The 22,319-nt window shown below is 43.8% G+C and overlaps 1 protein-coding gene across 3 annotated transcripts; it reads right to left on the bottom strand.

Moving 5' to 3' along the window:
- Positions 1-236: 236 nt before the first annotated feature.
- Positions 237-21,476, bottom strand: ZNF805 (zinc finger protein 805). 3 transcript variants are annotated; one of them, XM_012751403.3, is made up of 4 exons: positions 21,372-21,476; positions 18,012-18,138; positions 8,738-8,833; positions 237-4,935 (listed from the first exon to the last, which is right to left on the bottom strand). In XM_012751403.3, exons 2-4 carry the CDS (start codon positions 18,043-18,045, stop codon positions 3,305-3,307), a joined length of 1,761 nt encoding a protein of 586 aa, XP_012606857.2. In that variant the 5' UTR covers positions 18,046-18,138; positions 21,372-21,476; the 3' UTR covers positions 237-3,304. The 3 variants fall into 3 exon arrangements, with proteins under 3 accessions (XP_012606857.2, XP_012606856.2, XP_012606855.2); XM_012751401.3 differs by having other exon boundaries at positions 240-4,935; positions 21,165-21,476; XM_012751402.3 differs by lacking the exon at positions 8,738-8,833 and having other exon boundaries at positions 238-4,935; positions 21,165-21,476.
- Positions 21,477-22,319: the final 843 nt, after the last annotated feature.

Genomic DNA, 22,319 nt, shown 5'->3' with positions numbered 1-22,319 from the left:
GTTATACATGCACATTGCAATATCTAGAGCAACCACTAAAAAATTTATAATACAAAGAGATATACTAAAAAACACTACAGATATATCAAATGGAATTCTAAAAAACATTGAACTTATAGGAAGACCAAAAAACAAAAACAAAACAAAAATGAATAAATAGGAAATTTTAAAAAAATCAAATCATGAAACAGCAGGCTAAGCACTAACTTATCAATAATTATTTTAAGTTTAGTCTATATATACCAATTAAAGAACAGAAATATGAAAAATGAATATAAAATCATGACCTGAGTATATCCTGTTCATAAGAAACTTACTTAAAATGTAGTGACATAACGTTTAAAATAAAATGATGAAAAAATATAAACCATCCAAACATTAGCCAAAAAATACAGAAGTGACCATATTAATATCAAATAAAGTATACTTCAGAGCCAAGAGAATTAACAGGAGCACACAAGGACGTTATATAATGATAAAAGGGGCAATATGCCAAGAAGACTTGGCAAACCTATCCGTATATGCACCAAACCACAGAGCTTTGAATCATGTGAAACAAAAACTGATGGAACTTAAAGGAGGAACAGATAATTCCACAATTACAGTTCAGGACTTCAACACCCCTTCACAGCAATTAACAGAAATACTAGACAGCAAATCAGCAAGGATAGCAGACTTGAATAACACCACCAACCAACAGGATTGTATAAACATTTACAGAAACATCATCCAGTGACAGCAGAATGCACATTCTTTCCAAGCAGCTATACTAGATAGGCCATATCCTGGGTCAAAAAAAAAAAAAAAAAAAAGTCAACTAATTTAAACAGTAAGATCAAATGTGAAACAAATTAGAAATATAGAACAAACAGATAGCAGGAAATACTCCAAACACTAGAAAATTAAACAATATATTTCTAAATAATTCATAGGTTAGAGAGGATGTCGCAAAAGGAATCAAGAAGTTTCAAATTGAATAAAATGTAATTAAAAACATTAAAACTTGTAGGATGAAGCTAATGTTGTGAGGTAAATTTATACAAGTTAAAGCTTACATCAAAAAAGCAAAAAGCCTCAAATCAATAATCTAAACACTTGCCTCAAGAAATTACTAAGAGTCAAAAATAACCAAAGCAAGTGGAAAGAATACAATACATGCAGATCAGAGCAGAAATCAGTGACATTAAGAACAGAAATGTGGAGAAAAATCAGTGATATAAAGTGCTGGTGGTTCTTTATATCAATTCTGTTGAAATGAGCAACAAAACTGATAAATGTCTAAAAAATTTTAAAAAGATAAGAAAATGGATATATTTCCAATATTAAAAATACAGCAAGAGACATAAGTACAGATCCTGCTGTCATCAAAAGGATAAGGGAATATTTCAAACAATGCTACAAACAAATTAGAAAATTTACATAAAATGGAATAATTCCTTGAAAAGAACTATAAAAGGTCATCCAATATGAAATACTCTGAATAGTTCTCTATTAAATAAAATAAATACATAATTAAAAATCATCCAAAAGAAAAATCTCCAGGCCCAAATCGTTCACTGGAGAATGCTGCCAAACATTAAAAGAACAAATAACACCAATTCTATACACTGTCTTCCAAAAAATAGAATTGAACTCTTCAATTCATGTTGGGAGGCTGGTATCACTTAGACATCAAAACTGGATAATAACAATTCAAAGAAAATGGAAGAAAACTACAGATTATCAGTTATGAAATTAGAAGAAAACTTCCTCAACAAAATACAAGCAAATGGAATACTATAACAAAATATATAAACAAAATTATACTCCATGACCAAGTAGAATTTATCCCAAGGATGTGAGGCTGGTTCAATACATCATATCAACAGACTATAGAAGTAACATCATAGAATTACATCAATTGATGGAGAAAGAGCATTTGACAAAATCCAACACTTATTAATAACAACAAAAATATCAGCAAATTAGGACTAGAGTGAAACTTTCTAAACTTGATAAAGAAACTTTATGTAAAAAACTTATACTAATGAGAAATTTAACATTTCCCCTCTAATATCAGGAACAAGGCATGGATGACTTCTCACTATTTCTATTCAATATCATGCTAGAAATCCTATCTACTGCATTAACAAAATAAAACAAAACAAAAGGAAAGGTATACAGATGGGAAACAAGAAATAAAACTATCTCTGTTTGCAGATGACGTCTCTATGTTTGAAATCATAAGACTTTTCCCAAAAGAAATGGCTAGAAATAATAACTGAGTTCAGAAGATAGCGAAACGTCCAAAAAATAATATTTCTGAATACTACCAAACATCATGTGGAAACTGAATGTTTAACTATCAATGCCATTTCCAATCACTAAAGATATGAACATGTAAATCAAATGAAAAATGTACAGGAGTTATAGTGTATAATTATAAAACAATAATGAAATATATCAAGGAATACTTAAATAAATAAAAAGTTATGCCATGTTCATGAATTGTAAGATTCAACATAGTAAAAATGCTAATTCTTGACATACTGATCTACAGATCTAACTTAATTTCTATCAAAATCCAAGCAAGAATTTTTTTGTGAAAACAGCAAAACTAATCCCAAAGTATATATGGAAAGTCAAAAGAACTAGGAATGCTAAATCACTTTAAATAAAAAGCATAAAGAGAAAAAAATCACATTACCCAATTTTGAGATTGCCATATAGCTATAGCACTCAAGTAAACCAATAGATGGTAATCAAGAAAAATTCTGAGTGTTAGATGCTAAGAACCACATTTTAAAAAGTTTTTTTTTTTACAGATTTCAGTTTTTTGAGCAAAAAAAAAAGGGTTTTTTAAAAAGTAAAGACCTCAACAGTCTTAAGTGGTGCAATAAAATGTGATATGAAAGTATTTCATAACTCAAGCCTTCATATTTTTCAAAAAAAGTATGCTCAAGGATAGAGAGGATAGACAATATTGTGCAACAAAGACGACATTCACTAAGATTCTAGAATTGTCCTCAACTGTCTAACTTTCCTGACACTGGATAGCAATGAATACATATACAAGAGTAGTATGAAAGAAGCAGTACTTGTATTTCTTTTTCTTTTTTCTGTCACCTCCTTTTTGTAAAAATTCCTGAGATAACATTGCACTGTAAACTAAGGAGAAAGATGTAGCTAAATATTTTCCTAAGGGCACAGATAACCACTGGATCTTTCTCCTGGGTGAATTCTTAGATGGAAAATAAGGCTCTAAACTGATTGAATTTCTAATATGACTCCTTAGGTGACAAGTGATATTCTGTAACAGGCTTTCTCACAGTGAAGACACTTGTGGGGTTTCTCTTTGGTATGCATGATCAGATGCTATGTAGGATGTTTCTTCCTGCAAAAGATTTTCCTCCGTGGTTACATTCAAAAAGTTTTTTCCCATTAAAAGTTCTTGAATGTCAACTGAGTTTTGCCCACTTGTAAAAGGTCTTCCCACATCTGGTACACTGATAGGGTTTCTGCCAGTATGCATCCTTTGATGCTGAGTGAGGGATGAGCTGCGACTGAAGGCCTTTCCACATTCACTGCATTCATACGGCTTCTCTCCAGTGTGGATGATGGAGTGTCGAATGAGGTTTGTGCTCCAGCAAAAGGTTTTCCCACACTCAATGCATTCATAAGGCTTCTCTCCACTATGAATCCGCTGGTGCCTTGTAAGGCCTGACCTGCGGTTAAAAGCCTTTCCACACTCCATACACTCATAGGGCTTCTCTCCTGTGTGGATGCTAAAGTGCCGAATGAGGTCTGCCCTATTGCTAAAGGCTTTTCCACATTCTTTACACTCAAAAGGTTTTTCTCCAGTGTGGGCCCTTTTATGCAGGATAAAAGTAGAGCAGTGGGTAAAGGCCTTTCCACACTCACCACACACATAAGGCTTCTCCCCAGTGTGAATCCGCTGGTGCCTCTTGAGGTATGACCTGTGGTTGAAGGCCTTCCCACACTCGAGGCACTCAAAGGGCTTCTCCCCAGTGTGGATGACATAGTGGTGAATCAGGGCTGCACTTTCACAAAAGGCTTTCCCACATTCACTGCACTCATAGGGCTTCTCCCCAGTGTGAGTCTGCTGGTGCCACATGAGGTATGACCTATGTTTGAAGACCTTGCCACACTCAAAGCACTCATAGGGATTCTCACCGCTATGGATGATATAGTGTCGAATGAAACCTGGTCTATCTCGAAAGGCTTTACCACACTCTTTGCACACAAAGGGTTTTTCTCCAGTGTGGCTTCTGTTATGCAAGACAAAAGTAGAGCGGTGGGTGAAGGCCTTTCCACAATCACTGCATTTATAAGGTTTTTCTCCACTGTGAATCCGTTGGTGCTGTGTAAGATGTGACTTGCGGTTGAAGGCCTTTCCACACTCCATGCATTTGTAGGGTTTCTCTCCAGTGTGGACCATGTGGTGTTGAAGGAGGTATGTGCTCTTGCTAAAGGTTTTTCCACATTCTGTGCATTCATAGGGCTTCACTCCAGAGTGAATTCTCTCATGCCGACCAAGAAGGCATTTCTTGTTAAACACTTTTCCACATTCACTGCATTTAAAGATATTTTCCTCTTCCTGAAGCATGGGATCTTTACCCGATCCTTGTGAGTCACGGTCATAGACAGCACCTCCTAAAGAGGATTGCTCCTGTACAATCCTTGAACACATACCATCAGCTGTCCCTAAATTATCATGTTCAGAGCTTATTTTCCCAGGAAGGTTCTCCTTTTGGGGATCTACCCCTGATCTCTGGTGTCCTCCTTGCATTTCACATGGCCCATTCTGATCCTTGGCTTGCCCCAACTGGAGTTCCCCTGATGCTCCTTCTGCTAGTTGTCCCTGGAGTGAGACTCCCTCAGGTAAGGCTGCCTTACAAGTGGTAGGTTCTGAAGTCTTGGGTTTTCCTTTGTCATCTGAAAGAAATCCAACAAACAGAAAGGGTCTGTTAGTAATGTTAAAATAGAAGAAACAAAATCACTGATTCAGTGAAAAAAATGAAGTTATAAATAGTGCCTTAATATCTACTGTTTTGTTATCTCTTGTAATTTCTTTCTTTCTGGTCTTTGGATTCTTGACCCCTTGAAAGTGAGACCAGGTAGAGAGGCTGGATAAGGAGACAGGGTCTAGAGTGGAGATACCTCCTCAATGCCAGATGGAATATTTACACAAAGGTAACTCATTATAGGCCCCTAGGTAGTTTGTTCTAAAGAGATGACTCTGGTTAAGGGCTAGCCTCACCAGAAAGATCAACTAGTGAGTAGACTATGGCTCTGAGCCACATGGGCAATGATTCAATCAATAGTGCTTATGTAATGAAGCTCAATGAAACTGAATACCGGCGCTCCGATGAGTTTCCTGGGTCAGCAATACTTTGTGCACATATCACCATAGACTGATGCTGGATGGATGACGAGTCCCTGAGGACATGGAAGCTTTGTGTTTGGAACCCCTTCGGCCCCACATTCCATGTCTCTTGTAATATGTATCCTTTGTCTGCAATAAACATAGCTGTGAGCATAATAGGTTTTAGGAAGTTTAACAAATTATGAAAACTGAGGGTACTTTTGGGAAATCCCTGAACTTGCAGTTGGAATTAGAGGATTTGGATAGACTTAGTAGTCTTGCAAAACTGTGTCCCTTAACCTTGAGTTGGGCTAACCCTGGGTAGAAAGAAATCAGAGGAGTTTTCCAGTAGGAGGTACGCAATGAAGAGAGACTTACTGACTGCAAAGGACTTGATTCAAAAAGAAAGTACAAAGAGCACCATGGCCTTAGGAGACAGAAAGTACAAAGGAACTGAGGGTGGAGCTGATGAGAATGTAGGGAAAGATGAGGGTAGAGGGAGCTGATTCCTGAGATTCTGACTTAGGTCACAAGAGGGGATTAGTAGTGCCACTCCCGGGAGGGACAGGGGTCACAAAGCAGAGCGGTACTGGCACAGAGATCTGTATTTGCATTCAGTGCAAAATGGCAATAAAAAATGAATGGTGAATTCAGAAATCCACTCTCACAAATGGAGGTTTGGTAGATGGCAGGGGAGGAACAGCAGCTCAGTGGTAAAAAGGAGACTATTAAGAAAACGAGTTAAGAAAAAGTGTTTACCCACAAGGGGAATGAAAATAACTACATCACATTCTATACACAAAATCAAGTTCAGGTTGATACTGACTTAAATGTAAAATGCCAAGTTTTAACACTTAGAATAAAATAAATAAGAATATCTTTTCGATATTGGGGTAAAGCAACATTTTTATATAAGACACAAATCACTATCCCTATAAGAAAAGTCATAAATCAGACCACTAAAATAAAAACCTCTATTCAACAAAAGATACTCCAGAGAATAAATACTTTTTTTTAATTTTTAAAATCTAAACGAATATACTTGCAGCAAATATAACTGATAAAAGGTAGGCATCTGAAATGCACAAAAACCAAACCAAAAAGAGAAAAGCAAACAAGTTAACAGAAAACAGGCAATTTTCATGAAATGACATTTCACAGAAGAAAATAAAAGTTGGCCAAAAATCCTATAAGATGCTAAGTATTAGCAATGAGGAAAACGCAAATAAGAACACAAGATATATTATTTTGTGTCGATTTGATCATCAAACATTAAGGAGCTTTACAGTATCAAATATTAGATAAGATATGGATCAATGAGACCTCCCATACATTCCTGGAGGAATGGAAACTGGCAGAGGCTCACTTACAAAACAATGAAAATGATCCTGCAAACTTGAACATCTGCATAGCCTATAATTTCTGCATAGCCAGTAATTTCACTCCAAGAAATACTATGAAAAAAATGCTCCTACATACGTAAAAGATGAATATTCGGGAATGTCCACAGCATCATTGTTTATATAAGAAAGGAAGTATGTAACCAATTAAGTGTACAGAATGTGAATAAATATATGAATACATTGTGAGCCATGAGTATTTATTTATTTCATTTTCTTCAAGTGTAAGGAACTTGAGCATATTTTCGTACCGAGAAAGAATTTACAAAACAAGCAGAATATAAGTGAAGAAGGAATGTCCATGAAAAGGTGCAATCTGGACTCTGGGGAAGGAATTCGCCGTAGCGAGGGACACCACCTCTTCCCCCAGGGGACAGAAGCTATGCATTATGAGAGGTTGAGATGACCATGTAAGGTCTGATGTCCAAACTTGTAATACAAGGACTTTGTTTTCAACATGGAAACTTGCTGATACACATGTGCTGAGACACTGGTGGATGGGGAAGTGCTAATTGTTTGGAACAAGGCCTGAGTGCCAGACCGCATGCAGGACACAGAGCAGACCAGAGGCACAAAGCAGATGCAGACAGAGCAATTTGGAGTCTATTAAAATCCCCTAGGAAAGCAATTATGAAGCCTTGGCGTAAAGTATGGTGGAGGGGATGAATTCATAAGACGTGCATGATGTAAAATGGACAGGATTTGAGGATAGCTGGATGTGGGGACTGATGGAAATGTAGATGTTGATGAGTCATCTCAGGCTGGATCCAGTCTTCTACCCTGCTTGGATGGCAGGACCATTCAATAACTTGTGAGGTGAAAGAAGTGAGCGAGATCATGAGTTTCTTGTTCAGCCTGAGAGTTTAGGTGCTTCTGATATACAAAAGTTGGGATGTAGGCCGGGCGCTGTGGCTCACGCCTGTAATCCTAGCTCTTGGGAGGCCGAGGCGGGCGGATTGCTCAAGGTCAGGAGTTCGAAACCAGCCTGAGCAAGAGCAAGACCCCGTCTCTACTATAAATAGAAAGAAATTAATTGGCCAACTAATATATATATATAAAATTAGCCGGGTGTGGTGGCGCATGCCTGTAGTCCCAGCTACTCGGGAGGCTGAGGCAGAAGGATTGCTTGAGCCCAGGAGTTTGAGGTTGCTGTGAGCTAGGCTGACGCCACGGCACTCACTCTAGCCTGTGCAACAAAGTGAGACTCTGTCTCAAAAAAAAAAAAAAAAAAAAAAAAAAAGTTGGGATGTAGAATGGAAGAAGGGAGAAAGTTTAGAACAGACTCTGAAGAGCTGGAGAGAGATGGCACAAAAACACAGGCTGGCTCAGTGGACCAACACAGAAGAGAGATCATGACTCTGCAGGAGCACCAACCAACACAAGTCAGCCTCAGTGCCCTCAGAAGTCCAGATGTGGGACAGAGAAGGCCAAATGTCACCAACAGATTCTACAAAACAGGAGATGCAGGAAGACATGAGTAAAAACTGCTTCAGTGTCTGACTGACACTCAGAGAATGGGCTGATGGAGAAAGAGAAAAACGGTGGTAGGAAGGATATAGCTAGAGAGACAAATTGGGAGAGTAAGAAAGGCCCTTTTCCTATGTTGAAATACTTGGATTTTGGAGTTTGTCTGCATCCGCAGCTAGTGTTAACTTAGCTGAAAATATATACAAAGACATGAGATCATGCAACTTCACTAGAGCCACAGGGCCAGTGATGGACAAGCCAGGTTTCAGGCCCAAGCACTTGGAGCCCCAAGACAGACCTCAATTCATCAATCTCACTCCTCCCCAGGGGGCTAAGACATGTGAGATGGGGCTGGGAGAAGAGAGGGACCACATTGAAGGGGCTCCAGGGCTGCCAATTCCTAGAGAGGCCACAACAAGAAGCTTCCCTGAGATTCCAGGACCAGTGATCTCCTCCCAGTCTCAAGCATACAGGGCCTCCCAGTTGTCTAGACTGTAGTTCCTACCTGGACAGAGTCCTTGAGAGAGGTTTTTTCTTACTGTCCACGGCTCCTGCCCATACTCTAGCTGGTAGATCAGCTCAGATCTGGGAATGGGACAACCTGTTCATGGAGAAAGAAAGTAGACACATGATTTTGATGAAAAGAAAAAAAGACCCTCCATGTAGTCTGGGACTTCAGGGTGAGGATCAGACCTTGGAATGAAGTTGCTCCCATCCACCCAAACTAAAAACTCTTACGTGACCCAGAAACCAAGAGCATGTCACGCTATGCTGCCATGGAAGCTTTACTCTCGATAGCAAGTCAAAAGCTAGTATTTACAGGATAGAACCATCGCCAAGGGACTGTGCCAAGCAATATAAATAATGCATTATGTCATTTCAAAATTGAACAATATTTATGGAATACTTTAGAGAAAAACTGACATATTTCAAATATCAACTCATTTCATTCAAAATAAGGTATGTGTCTTCATTGATCCCATCCTTTTCCACATCCTAAGCAATGTTTTATAGCACTCTTCCTCTAGACCGTGGAATAAATGGAGGATCCAACTTGAGGATTCCCTCAAAGCATCCCCAGGAAGTCTATACCACTATCAATACTATTTTATAGATGAAGAAAACCAGGCTTAAAGTGATTCCTGAAGAGCACAGAACTGGTGAGTGGCCGAGCCAATGAGGAAAGCCAGGTGTTGGCATCTCTGCTCTCTGTGCTGCTTAAACACAAAGCTCCACAACAATGCCCAGATCGTGCCCCATCCACGCTTGACCACCATGGTAATAGTGATGAGGATGACAACAGTATCGGGGCAGCAGGAGTCCCAAGGGCTCCCCCCTGCACACACCCTGGTCTCCCAGGCACTCTTCTGAGCCCTTTTCATACAGCGACACATTTACCCTGGACACAGCCCTGGGAAGATTGGACAATTGCTCATTTGACCAGTGAACACACTAAGGCACAGATACTTCAGTAATTGCCCAAGGCCACAAGATTTAAGCAGCAGAGCTGGGATTGGACACTGGGGGTCTGGCTCCGGATCCTGGCCTCTCAAGCACTATGCTAAGAAGGAAACTGCGAGCATCGCAGAGAGCAAGTGGTAGGTGATATGAGGCATGGACGGGACCTGGAAGATCCATGCTCAGTGGCAGGAAGCAGGCTCAGTGTCTCCAAACCAAGGCATTTCATCAACCATTAAAAATTTACAAACGCGCAGTCCCACGGTGATGTGGTTACTTAAGGACATTTACAGAAACATCAAATACCATCTATTCTCATCAACATTTCACAAAAAGAGGATTTTACTTCACAAAAACAAAACAACATAAAAACCCCACACAGGTAGCTTCATAAATGAAGAAGCATCTTCTAAACAGAGTTAAGTTTAGGTTCACGACAGACTCTACGCAATGGTCTTATTTCCCTGACTTTGCCGAGGACAGGTATATCAATCATGTTTTTCAATAATTTTCTGTATTTCATGTTTTAACATCTTGAAGGCTTTTCAGACTTTGGGAGAAACTGCCCATCTCAAGGCTAGCTGAGCCCCAGGATAAGAAACAACTCCCCTGGGAACAAGCACATGCCTTTCATGTGCAAACCACCCAGTCCAAAACCATACCCACAACTACTTCCTTTATCAACCTTTCACATACCAACGCAGCATTTGCCCTAAATCAACCCACTGCCAGGTGCCAGACAACTAGGGACAGCCCCCACACCCCAAAGCTCACTAGAATTATTCAAACTAGCCAATCCTAAACCACTGACCATGCCCTGCCTGCCTTTCCAGAAGAAACCCCGGATAATGCCTGTGGCCTGTGCTTTTCCCTCCCTCCCGCTTCCTGATGCTTCTCCACGAGGCCCTGAATATGGTGCCATGCCCTGTTCTCTGTACATCATAAATTCTTCTTTCTATGCTATTGACTTTTCCGTGTCGTCACTAAGTCACTGCTATAAATTTAAACCCTGTGGGCACAAATTAATACAACTGGTGCCCCAAGCAGTGGTACTCAGTGTTGGCTGGAGGGTCATGTCTGTAGACAACTGTCAGCTCACTAGGCGACGGCGCCACACTGCTCTGCTTGGGAAGGCGCTGCTCACTGCTGGCAGGCTTGTCCTTTGCCTGCTGCTGCTTTCTCCACACCTGCTGTTTGCCAGCATGGGTTTCCAACCTGAAGTCTGTGGGACTCCTGAAGGAGTGCTCCTCAGGTGCCTCCATAGACTAAAGCTGTGGTCTCCAACCCCTGGGCCACAGACCAGTAACCGTCCCTGGCCTGTTAGGAACCAGGCTGCACAGCAGGAGGTGAGTGCAGGTGAGCAAGTGAAGCCCCGTCTGTGTTCACAGCCACCCCCCATCACTCGCACCATCGCCTGAGCTCTGCCTCCTGTCAGATCAGCGGTGGCATCTGATTCGCAGGAGCACAGATCGTACTGTAAATGGCGCGCGGGAGGGATTAGGCTGTGCTCTGTATGAAGATCCAACGCCTGATGATCTGAGGTGGAGCTGAGGCGGTGACGCTGGCGCTGGGGACTGGCTGCAAACACAGACCGTCGTTAGCAGAGAAGTCTGACTGCACAGAGACCATAATAAATCAACTGCTTGCAGACTCATGTCAAACCCTATCACTGAGTGGCAAGAGACAGTTAAGCTGCATCTGCTGGCAGGCTTTAGAGTGGCAAGCGAGTTGATGAACTTCAATTGTACAGCTGCATCTGGTGGCAGGCTTTAAGTCACAATCCAACACTTATTTTAGTCCACACATGGCCTGCCCATTATTTTATTTACCACCCACGCCTCTTTCCCGCACTGGGCACGTATCTCACAGTTTTGGTAAGCTCACAGGCTAACCCTAGCAAAGATGAGTAAAAAATAAATGTTGCTGGAGAGCTGCTTTGAATTTTTTTTTTTTTTTTTTTTTGAGACAGAGTCTCACTTTGTTGCTCAGGCTAGAGTCAGTGTCGTGGCGTCAGCCTAGCTCACAGCAACCTCAATCTCCTGGGCTCAAGCAATCCTCCTGCCTCAGCCTCCCAAGCTGGGACTACAGGCATGCGCCACCATGCCCAGCTAATTTTTTTCTATATATTTTTAGTTGGTCAATTACTTGCTATTTTTAGTAGAGACGGGGGGGGGGGGGGGGGGTCTCGCTCAGGCTGGTTTTGAACTCCTGACCTTGAGCAATCCACCCGCCTTGGCCTCCCAGAGTGCTAGGATTACAGGCGTGAGCCACCGAGCCCGACCTGGAGAGCTTCTTTGAAAACAGAGAAAGACCCAATGATGAGACAGCACAAGACTACACGACTGCCAACAAAATGAAAGCTGCATTTAAAAGAAAATACCAAGGGTCCTACTTAAATCACAGGTTCATTGCAACAGATGATTCACATTCTCCAAGCATGCTTTGTATAATACGTGGCAACTGGCCATCCAACAAAGCCATGGAAACTTCAAAACTGAAAAACTGGCCAGGCGCGGAGGCTCACGTCTATAATCCTAGCACTCTGGGAGGCCGAGGTGGATGGACTGCTTGAGCTCAGGAGTTCAAGACCAGCCTGAGCAAGAGCGAGACCTCATCTCTACTAAAAATAGAAAGAAATTAGCCAAACAACTAAAGATAGAAAAAATTAGGCAGGCATGGTGGTGTGTGCCTGTAGTCCCAGCTACCTGAGGCTGAGGCAGGAGGATTGCTAGAACCCAGGAGTTTGAGGTTGCTGTGAGCTAGGCTGACACCACTGCACTCTAGCCCAGGCAAGAGAGTGAGACTCTGTCTCAAGAAAAAAAAACAAAAACAAAAAACCAACAACTAAAAACTGCTTCAGGCCGGGCGCTGTGGCTCACGCCTGTAATCCTAGCTCTTGGGAGGCCGAGGCGGGCGGATTGCTCAAGGTCAGGAGTTCAAAACCAGCCTGAGCAAGAGTGAGACCCCGTCTCTACTATAAATAGAAAGAAATTAATTGGCCAACTGATATATATATAAAAAAATTAGCCGGGCATGGTGGCACATGCCTGTAATCCCAGCTACTCGGGAGGCTGAGGCAGAAGGATCACTCGAGCCCAGGAGTTTGAGGTTGCTGTGAGCTAGGCTGACGCCACGGCACTCACTCTAGCCTGGACAACAAAGTGAGACTCTGTCTCAAAAAAAAAAAAAAAAAAAAAAAAAAAAAAAAAAAAAACTGCTTCATAACATGGAGACCAAGCAGCCTTCATTAAAAGACAAGCCTTTGGAGTTTTTCAAAAGAAAATAACATGAACACAAAGAACAGAAGCAATTATCGAAGGCCACCACTTCATCCAATGTGTCTGCTGGAGCATGACTCTCAGTGGCTAACCGCAGCGCTAAGCTAAGAAGCCCTTTGCTCTGGGTGAAGAGCTGATCCTGCTGCTGCTGAGGGCGTCTGGCTTTTCAGAGGCTGCAGTTCGAAAGGCGGCACATGCTCCTCTTTCGGCTAGCACCATAACTAGACTACCTGACGAGGAGAGGACAGCAGAGGACACTGAGGCACAACTCTTAGCGAGGATTAGTGAGCCACCATGGTACTCAATCCAGGGTGACGAGTCTATGGATGTTGACAATAAGGCAACAATGCTTGTTTGTCTGTGATATATTCTTTTAAGACAATGTGCATGACGATATGTTATGCACACTTTTGTTGCCAACCAACACCACAGCTGCAGAACGATTCGAGTCTTTGAATGATGGCAAATCAGGAAAACTGAATTGGTCATTTTGTGTCGGTACATGCATGGACAGAGCGGCTGCCACGACTGGGCGGCTTTCTGGTTTCACTACTCGGGTCACGGAGGCTGCTTCTGAACGTGAGTCTACGCACCGTGCCACCCACGGAAAAATGCTGGCTAGCCGAAAGATGTCACCTGAACTAAACAACATCGTGCAGGATGTGATTCAAATTCGCAACCACATTAAGTGCATGCCCTTAACTCACATCTGTTCACGCAGCTCTGTGAGGAGATGGACGCAGAGCACACGTGTCTTCTCTTACACACAGAAGTGAGACGGCTTCCTAAAGGGAGAACATTGGCCAGAGTTTCTGATTACAAGAGCTGCTCCAAAGATTGCTCGTAGACAATCACCACTGGTAGCACCTTTCAGTGACACAGTATGAGTCACAAAACTTGCTTCTGTGTGACACATATTCAACCTGTTCAATGAACTCCATCTGTCACCTCAAGGGAGAATGACAACTGGGTTCAAGTCAGCAGATAAAAGTGACTGCATTCAAAGCCAAACTGGGATTATGGAGGCAACAAGTGAACACCGGCATTTTGGACATGTTCCAAACATTAGTAGAGATTTTGAAAAAGACTGAGCCAGGACGTTACTTCTCCCAGCTGGTGCACGATCACCTATCTCAGCTTCCAAGAGTTTGAGCATTACTTCCCAACCACAAAAGACCCCTGAACTGGGAAGGAATGGGTCTGTGATCCATTTCTGAACAAGCCAGGTGAATCGACTTTGTCTGTGCTAGAAGAGGATCAAAACTGCTTGACATCGCAAATGACAGTGGCCTTAAAAGTATGTCTGAGACACCTTCAAATCTCCCTACATTCCGGATTACAGTCAGGCAGAATATCCTGAGATTGTCACAAAAGCACTGAGAAGCTGCTTCCGTTTCCAACATCCTATCTTTGTGAAGCAGGGTTTCTGCCGTGGCAGCAGCCAAATGAGATTACGGAGTAGACTGGACATAAGCAACACGCTTCCGGTGTCACTGTCTCCCATCAACCCCAGATGGCACCATCTAGTTGCAGGAAAACAAGCTCAGGCTCCCACTAATTCTGCATCATGGTGAGTTGTGTCGTTCTTTCATTATACATTACGATGTAGTAATAATAGAAGTAAAGTGCACAATAAATGTAATGCACTTCAGTCATCCCGCAACCACTGCACCCATCCCCACCCCAGTCCGTGGAAAAATTATCTTCCGTGAAACCGGTTCCTAGAGCCAAAAAGGTTGGGGACCACTGGTTTAAAGGTGTCACAGTCTAGGTCTGCAAGGACAGTAATTCCCTACTTGGCACGGTTCTGGGACAGACTGATCTCACTGGTCTGCTTTTATGAGTTAGATATGCCTAGTTTCTGGGTTGGTGACCCAAGTTGTGTCAGGATAACTGGTTAACGTGTAAGGCTGAGGCCCCCCTCACCCTTCAGTACAAGAGTGAGGAAATGCTTCATCTAAGAGTGTCCTGGGACGTCAGTGCCACAGTACCAAGGGCGCTGGTGGGCTGCTCCACTGAGTTATTTTCTCTCCCCATCTTGTTAGAGGATGGCCATCTGGCTTGCCCTTTTAGATGGGGGCAAGGACTACGCTTGGGACAGAGGCTGTACCAGGGACAGCCTGCAGTCTAGAGGCACCAAGCCACTTCCCCACCCCCTTTCCTCTTATTACCCAGAGGCAGAAACTAAAATCTACTGTTCGAAGAGGTTAAAAGCCTGAAAAAAGAAATAAGAAAAAAAGAAGTAAAAGGGGGAAATGTTGTGCCTTTAGGCAGCTACAAGTTTAAAGTGCGGTGGGGGGGGGGGGAGGAGAAAACTTTAAATCTATGTACTACACAAATGCCAGGTTTAGCAAACATAATACTAGTTCTAGATTATTAAGTTTTAAAAATTAAAAAAAACAAATATTTCCAAAATACAGAGGTAGAAAATAAATAAAAAGGTTAAATTATATATAAAAATTTTAATTAAGTGAATTATACAGCATAAGTAAATTTTAAAAATGTCCGTAATTTAACCGAATTGGAAATCTAAAAATTATATACTGAAAATTTATAACAAATTACATGGTGATAATATATAGCACATATATAACAAATACATACTAAGAAGTTTATATTATAAAAATCAAAAGATAGTACTGATTTGCTTTTGTGCCTCTACAATATAGGCTCTAAATTAACTTTAGAATTTGCTAAAATGCAACAACTGACAAAACTTCATAGACTTAATTAATGCTGGAGTTCAAATTATAGTTATGCCTGGGAATCTCACTAAATTTAAAAACTGCACTCTCTTAATCTTAAAAAGTAACCAGGCCGGGTGCAGTGGCCCAGGCCTGTAATCCTAGCACCCTGGGAGGCTGAGGCAGGAGAATCCCTTGATGTCAGGAGTTCAAAAGCAGCCTGAGCAAGAACAAGACCCCATCACTACTAAAAATAGAAATAAATTAATTGGCCAACTAATATACATAGAAAAAAATTAGCCAGGCATGGTGGCGCATGCCTGTAGTCCCAGCTAATTGAGATGCTGAGGCAGGAGGATTGCTTGAACCCAAGAGTTGGAGGTTGCTGTGAGCCAGGCTGGTGGGCACTCTAGCCTGGGCAACAGAGTAAGACTCTGTCTTAAAAAAAAAAAAAAAAAAAAAAAAGACTCAGCACTAAACTCAGACTTCCTTCAACGATCCTCAGGAGGCTGGAGAGAGAAGAAATTAAAAAATGGCTTCCTCAGGGTGTCTGTAAATGCCAGCGAAGTGTCCACACACCCACGAAACAGGGTTTCTCAGCCTCGGCATGACTGACGTTTAGGTCCAGACAATTTTGTTTGGTGGGAAAAGGAAGGAGAGGATCTGTCCTGGGCACCACAAGCATGCTTGGCAGCATCTCACGTCTCTGTCACTGGATGCCAGTTGCATCCTCATCCCAGATATGACAACCAAAAACATGTCCGCGCGTTGCCCAGTGTACACTGAGGTGCATCATCATCCCTGCTTGAGAACCACTGGCTTAACATAAATGGGGTGAGGCAAGGAGGGTTGATGGGAGAGGGGCCTCTCTGAGGTTTGGCGGTCAGGAAAGAGCTGGGTGAGGTGGCGGTGACTGTGTATGAAGGGTTGGCCATGTGAAATGCTGAGTTATCCCGAGAATACTCCAGGCAAAGGGAACAGCAAGCACAAGGGCTGAGGCTGGTGGGCACTTGGGGAAATAGCAAGAAGCCCAGCAAGGCTGGAGCAGGCTGAGCTCAGGGTGAAAGGACACGAAGGGGAGTGAAGGTGTCAGCAGGGTTAGATAGAGAACTTTATTTAAAAAAAAAAAAAAAATTCATAATAAATTACCCAAATCAAACTTTTGTAACTTTGTTTTATCTCTTCTCATTGGCACAAAACACAATTCCAGTCCCTAACAATAGTCATGTCTTACATTAAACTGAGTCTCAAGAATTGCTCTGGATTGAAACCCTCCTCTTCTCCAAACTGAATGGTTTCTGGTGATTATCTTCAAGCAGAGAATCGTGTATGCTGGTGTTTCTCACCTTTGCCGCTCCTGACATTTGTTGAGAGGGCTGTCTTGTGCGCCGTGGAATGTTCAGCAACATCTATCTCTGGACTCTACCCACTCAATGCCAGTACCACCCGCACCCCGGGTGTGACAACACAAAGTGAATGCAGACATTGCCAATGTGTTCTGGGGGGCACGAGCCAACTGCTGAGAAGCATTGCTCTAAACCCCTCTCTCTTCACACCGGCAGAGGCTCTCCGTCCTGTACTTAGGAAAGAGGAAATCATGAGGACGGCACATGGAAATAAAGAAGCCTCATGGTTGAGACTGTGCTGTTTAGAAAACAAACGCCTCCTGGGGCAGTCTGCCTGACTCACCCCTTTCTTGGAGAACATCCCACCACGCCTGACCCTGTTAACTCAGCTGTGGAGGGGATACCTGAGCCACCCAGGCTCCCTCAGTCAGATTCTTTGAAACTCCAAGAAAGAGCCTCAGACAGAGGCCCATCTCTGCTGAGCACTGGGTAATAGATCAAGGAAAGTATGGGCTTGGGAGGGGATGGCAGCATTTGCTGCCTCAGGATACCCTACAAAGACCAGAGAAATAGAGACAAGGAAGCTGGGGGTCAGAAAACAAGGCCCGTGGTGGCCACTCTTGCCCCAAACTCACTAAGGCAGAAAAGGCTGTACTGAATAGACAGTGACATGAGCAGACCCAGGGAGAGAAGCCAGGACACAACTGCGGGGATTCTAGTAACAGTTCCCCCATCACTGCGCTATTAAGGTGCAGCTGGAAATCCATTCTTTGGCTTCTGCAAAACACCCCACTGCCTTCTAACACTTTCTTCTCCTTTGGCTGCAAGCCAAAGAATACTGTTTCTTGCCCAAAGAGACACATGGAGAACAGATAGGAAGCGGTCAGTCCAGAAAAGTGAGTTGTGGGAAGGAGGCGAGGCAGGTTCGAGGCCTTCTTAACCAGCCAGGTCTAGAGGTGGAGGGTAGAAAGGAGGAGGCAGGTCCCCTGCACGGCAGAAGTGGAAGGCCTTACCCAGAGACACCAGGAGCCCACAGTTTTCCAGCATCACCTCCTGGTACAGGGTTCGCTGGGCAGGGTCCAGATGCCCCCACTCCTCCTGGGTGAAAGTCACGGCTACATCATCAAAGGTCACAGACACCTGGAAAGTCAAATAGCAGAGTTAGCCCTGGGCTGTTGTATATGCATTGTTGGAAAAGGTGCAAAGAGATCAAGGCCCGCATCACTAGGTATCTCCTGAGGACCTAAGTTTGCACAGGGCTGAAGGAGAATGACAAACATTGCCTGGACACAATACAATGGTGTAAGAGAGAGACGTCTCCTATGGAGAAGCCATCAGAGAATGAAAGAAGACAATGGCAGTGACATGGGACCATGAAATGCAGACAGTAATGGCAATAGAATGTTGAAATGAGGAAATAATTATAATGATAACAATAGCAATAATGGTAACAAGAACAGTCCCTGAGCCTCACTGGTCCAGCTAAGTTCCTGCCCCATGCAGAACTTTGCAGCCTCTGTTAAAGTGACTATGAATCCCCAGCCCTGAAGTCAGACTCCTAGATTTGAATACAAATTCCTGAAACTGACATTTGCCAGTTGTATGACCTTAGGGACCTCATTTCATCTCTGAGCCTTAATTTTCAAATCAATACAGTAATTCCCATGTTACAGTAACAGTTGTGAGATTTAGAGAGAAAATATTCAGTGTTTGATAAGCTTTGGGATTTTTTCATTCCTCCTACAGCCTCTGAGGTCAACACTATCTTTGATCACCTTCATGTCACAGTGACCTGAGGCTAAGGGAGCTCTACAAATTCACCCAGAGTCTCATGTCTTAGGAGCAGAGATGGAATTTGAACCCAGGTCCCTCTGATCCAGGGTTTAATGGTGTAACTCCAACAAGCCTCCATCACTGAAGTGAATCTACAGTAATGAGGCTGTGAAGCATTTCCACATATTTTTGTTATTCAATCCATTTCTGCAGCTCCTGAAAATATTTTTATTACATGGGCAAAAACACTCATCACTAAACTCATCGGTGTCAAACACGTGAGCAGTGGCAGGGCCTGGACTAGCTCACTACCCTAACTCCTCTCCATCCTTTCCCCAGGCCCCAAAGATTCCCAGATGAAGATTGCATAACCATTAGCCTTTTCCCTCCCTGAGTCCTGCGGGCAGGTATCTCTAAGGCCAACGTACATCAGGACCAGGAAACTCAAGTGGCCTAGGATAATGCAGGCTGTGGTCATGAGAACACAGGCTTATGAGTGGCCACAATGTTGTATGGGTTAAAGGCGGGATGAACATCTAGCCAAAGACCACAGCAGGTGGGGATACCATGCCAACCTCATGGGCCCTCTTGCACATTCTTAAACAATCAATATATCTTGTCTTTGTCTACACAGTTCTCTCTCCTTAGATATTTGTCCTTCACCCTCAATGGCCACTGTGACTTTCTGGAGGAGGACTGCAAAGTTCATTTAAGGTGTCACCTCTAGGGCTTCCCTGCCCACTAGCTATAAAAACAAAGGCTCTGGTGGTCCACATACTAATTATGAGTTTCTGCTACTTAAGTGCTGTGTGACTTTGGGCAAGTAATTAAACATGTGGTGATGATGAAGAGCTCCTCACAGGGCAAAAAAAAAAGTAAGAATCTTGAGGTCTTCTCATTGTAAAACAGTGTTAATAATAGAATCTTACTCTGAGATCAGGATTAAATGAAATAAATATCACCCACCCCTCAGTTTACATCAAGCCTCAATGAGTGCCAAATATTATGATTCCTATGTTATTCGCACTCTTTGCCCTCGCAACATCTGAGACCTCAATTCAGCAATTTTTAAAATTTTGCCAGATTCCTTATATAAAAAAGGCAAACCAAAGGCAAATGGAGAAGAAGCTACTTTAGCCTGAACTGCCAGGAAAGGCCTCTCCAAAGAGAGGCGACATTTAAACAGAGCCAAAAAGATGTGAAAGGCAATCTTGCAGAGATCTGAGGACAGTGTCTGAGGCAGAGGGAACTGCATGGGTGAAGGCTAGGAGGTGGAAAAGAGCTTTGCATGATCAGGCTGGTGTGTCTGAAGAGCAGGAAGTAAGGAAAGGGAAGGAAACAAAGTTAGAGGTGGTCAGCCAGGGTAGATAGGGTAGGGACTTGCAGGACATGGCTGAGAGTTTGGATTATGTGTGTGATGGGAATCCCTGGCGTGGAGCCTAATTTATTTATTCTCTAACCAATTACTCAGCACCAATCAGAGGACTGACACTGTTGGCAACGGGAAGCTGTAGGTGTGCTAACTAGAAGCAGGTCATCCGATATGACTGGATAAGGTGTATATATAGCTTTCCCTGGGTAGGGTGCATGTATAGATTGGTCCTATGTTGGAATCATGGACAAAAATTAGGGGGTCAGTTATTTATTTATTTATTTTTTGAGGCAGAGTTTCGCTTTGTTGTCCAGGCTAGAGCTAAGCGTCAGCCTAGCTCACAGCAACCTCAAACTCCTGGGCTCAAGCGATCCTCCTACCTCAGCCTCCCGAGTAGCTGGGACTACAGGCATGCGCCACCATGCCCGGCTAATTTTTTCTATATATTTTTAGTTGGCCAATTAATTTCTTTCTATTTTTAGTAGAGACAGGGTCTCACTCTTGCTCAGGCTGGTTTTGAACTCCTGACCTCGATCTATCCGCCCGCCTCGGCCTCCCAAAATGCCAGGATTACAGGCGTGAGCCACGCACCGGGCCTAGGGAGTCAGTTATTAATCAAATCTTGGGCATTTGGGGCTGAATGTCACAGAAGTTATCGTTTAGCTTCCTGGATTGTCACTTAGACACAGCAATCCTGCTCCTAGCAAGTGAAGCTTAACGTAGGATGGCTTCCAGAGTAGTCCACTGTAGAAAAGTGGATTGGTTTCCTGGGCAGGTTGCTACAAACTGCAGAACAAAGTCATACTTTTAATGTATAGCCTGGCTATTGCCCGTTTGTAATTCGGTCTCTCATGTACTACGACTGGACATTAACTGTCGAGTCTGCGCCGCTTTTCACAAACCGGCGCAGATACAAAGAGAAATCCCGCGTTTTTCTTGGCTGCCATCCTAACCGGGAGGCCCCTCCTAACCACCACCAGCAGCAGCAGCAGCAGCAAGGCCAAAACCCTCGTCTGCTCACCTGCGCAGGGTCCGTCCACGCCGCCGCCATCCTGGGACCCTGTAGACCAAGCCGGGCCGCGGAGGCGCAGAGCAGGGCGGGTCCCGCGGGCCCAGCCGCGTCCCCTCCTGCCTGGGACGCGGTGACCTTGGCTGACTGTCGCACTCCCCCGTTACGCGGCGGTTCGCGGGCCGTTCCAAGACACAGAGGTCGGTCTCAGCTGCCTACCTGCTCATTTCCCAAGAGCCGCCCAGGCAGCAGCCACGAAACACCGGTCCCTCACTGCAGCCGGCGTGGACGGAACCGTCGCGCCCAAATGACGTATGCCACCAAGAGCCCGGAAGTTCCACCCCCAACCCCGCGACTGGCAGGAAACGCCCGTGTCCTCGGCCGTCATTGGCCCAGCGCCCGCCGGCGTCGCACGGAGCCGTGCCTTCTGGGTAACGTAGTTTGTTTTACACAAACGCCTTAACAGCAGGTTTGTGTCCGGGCAGGTCTTCCTCTGGGAGAGAGAGACGCCCAAGCCCAGAGCCCGGGCTCAGACCTGCCTCTCTACCCTGAGCACAGCTCCGGGGGTCAAGGAGCAAGGGCGAAACTGTCCATTCTTCGCCCGGGGAAATCGAGGTCCAGGAGGCAGGGGCATTCGCCTGGGATCAGGGCCAGTGCAAAGACCCGGAACCCGGCGCCCCGCTTGGCCCTGACATCAAGGCTTACATTATCTCCTCTTCGGATACTCTTACAGGGCGTAGGGGTAAATAAGCAGTCAGAATAACCGCCAAAAGGAGGACAGCGGATGTTCGGCTGTGACGCGTTGCACATTCCTCCTTCTTTTGGGCCTTCTTTGGCCTCCTTCTTTTGGGCCTTATTTGGCCCAGCTCCATCTACAGGTGGTGAGCGAACTGTTAAGTAATGTATTGGCCCGGAGCAACCATAGAGTGAGATGGGGAGGCTGCAAGTAGCGGTGTCTTGGAAGGAAACCCAGTAATCTAACTTCGAGCATAGTCAGTTTGAATATCTGTAATGTCATAGGCAATTCAACCTTCGACTGAATATTGGGCAAAGGGTCATGCCTGGACGTATAAATTTGGAAATTATTAGCATATACTGTCATTTCAAGTCATGATACTGGATGAGACTGTAATGGTAACAGTCACTCCATCTTAAAGCTAACTAACA

Source organism: Microcebus murinus, chromosome 16 (assembly GCF_040939455.1).
Source record: "Microcebus murinus isolate Inina chromosome 16, M.murinus_Inina_mat1.0, whole genome shotgun sequence".
NCBI lineage: Eukaryota > Metazoa > Chordata > Mammalia > Primates > Cheirogaleidae > Microcebus > Microcebus murinus.
The sequence above is the reverse complement of the archived record's forward strand: the minus strand, read 5'-3'. Positions and strand labels throughout refer to the sequence as shown.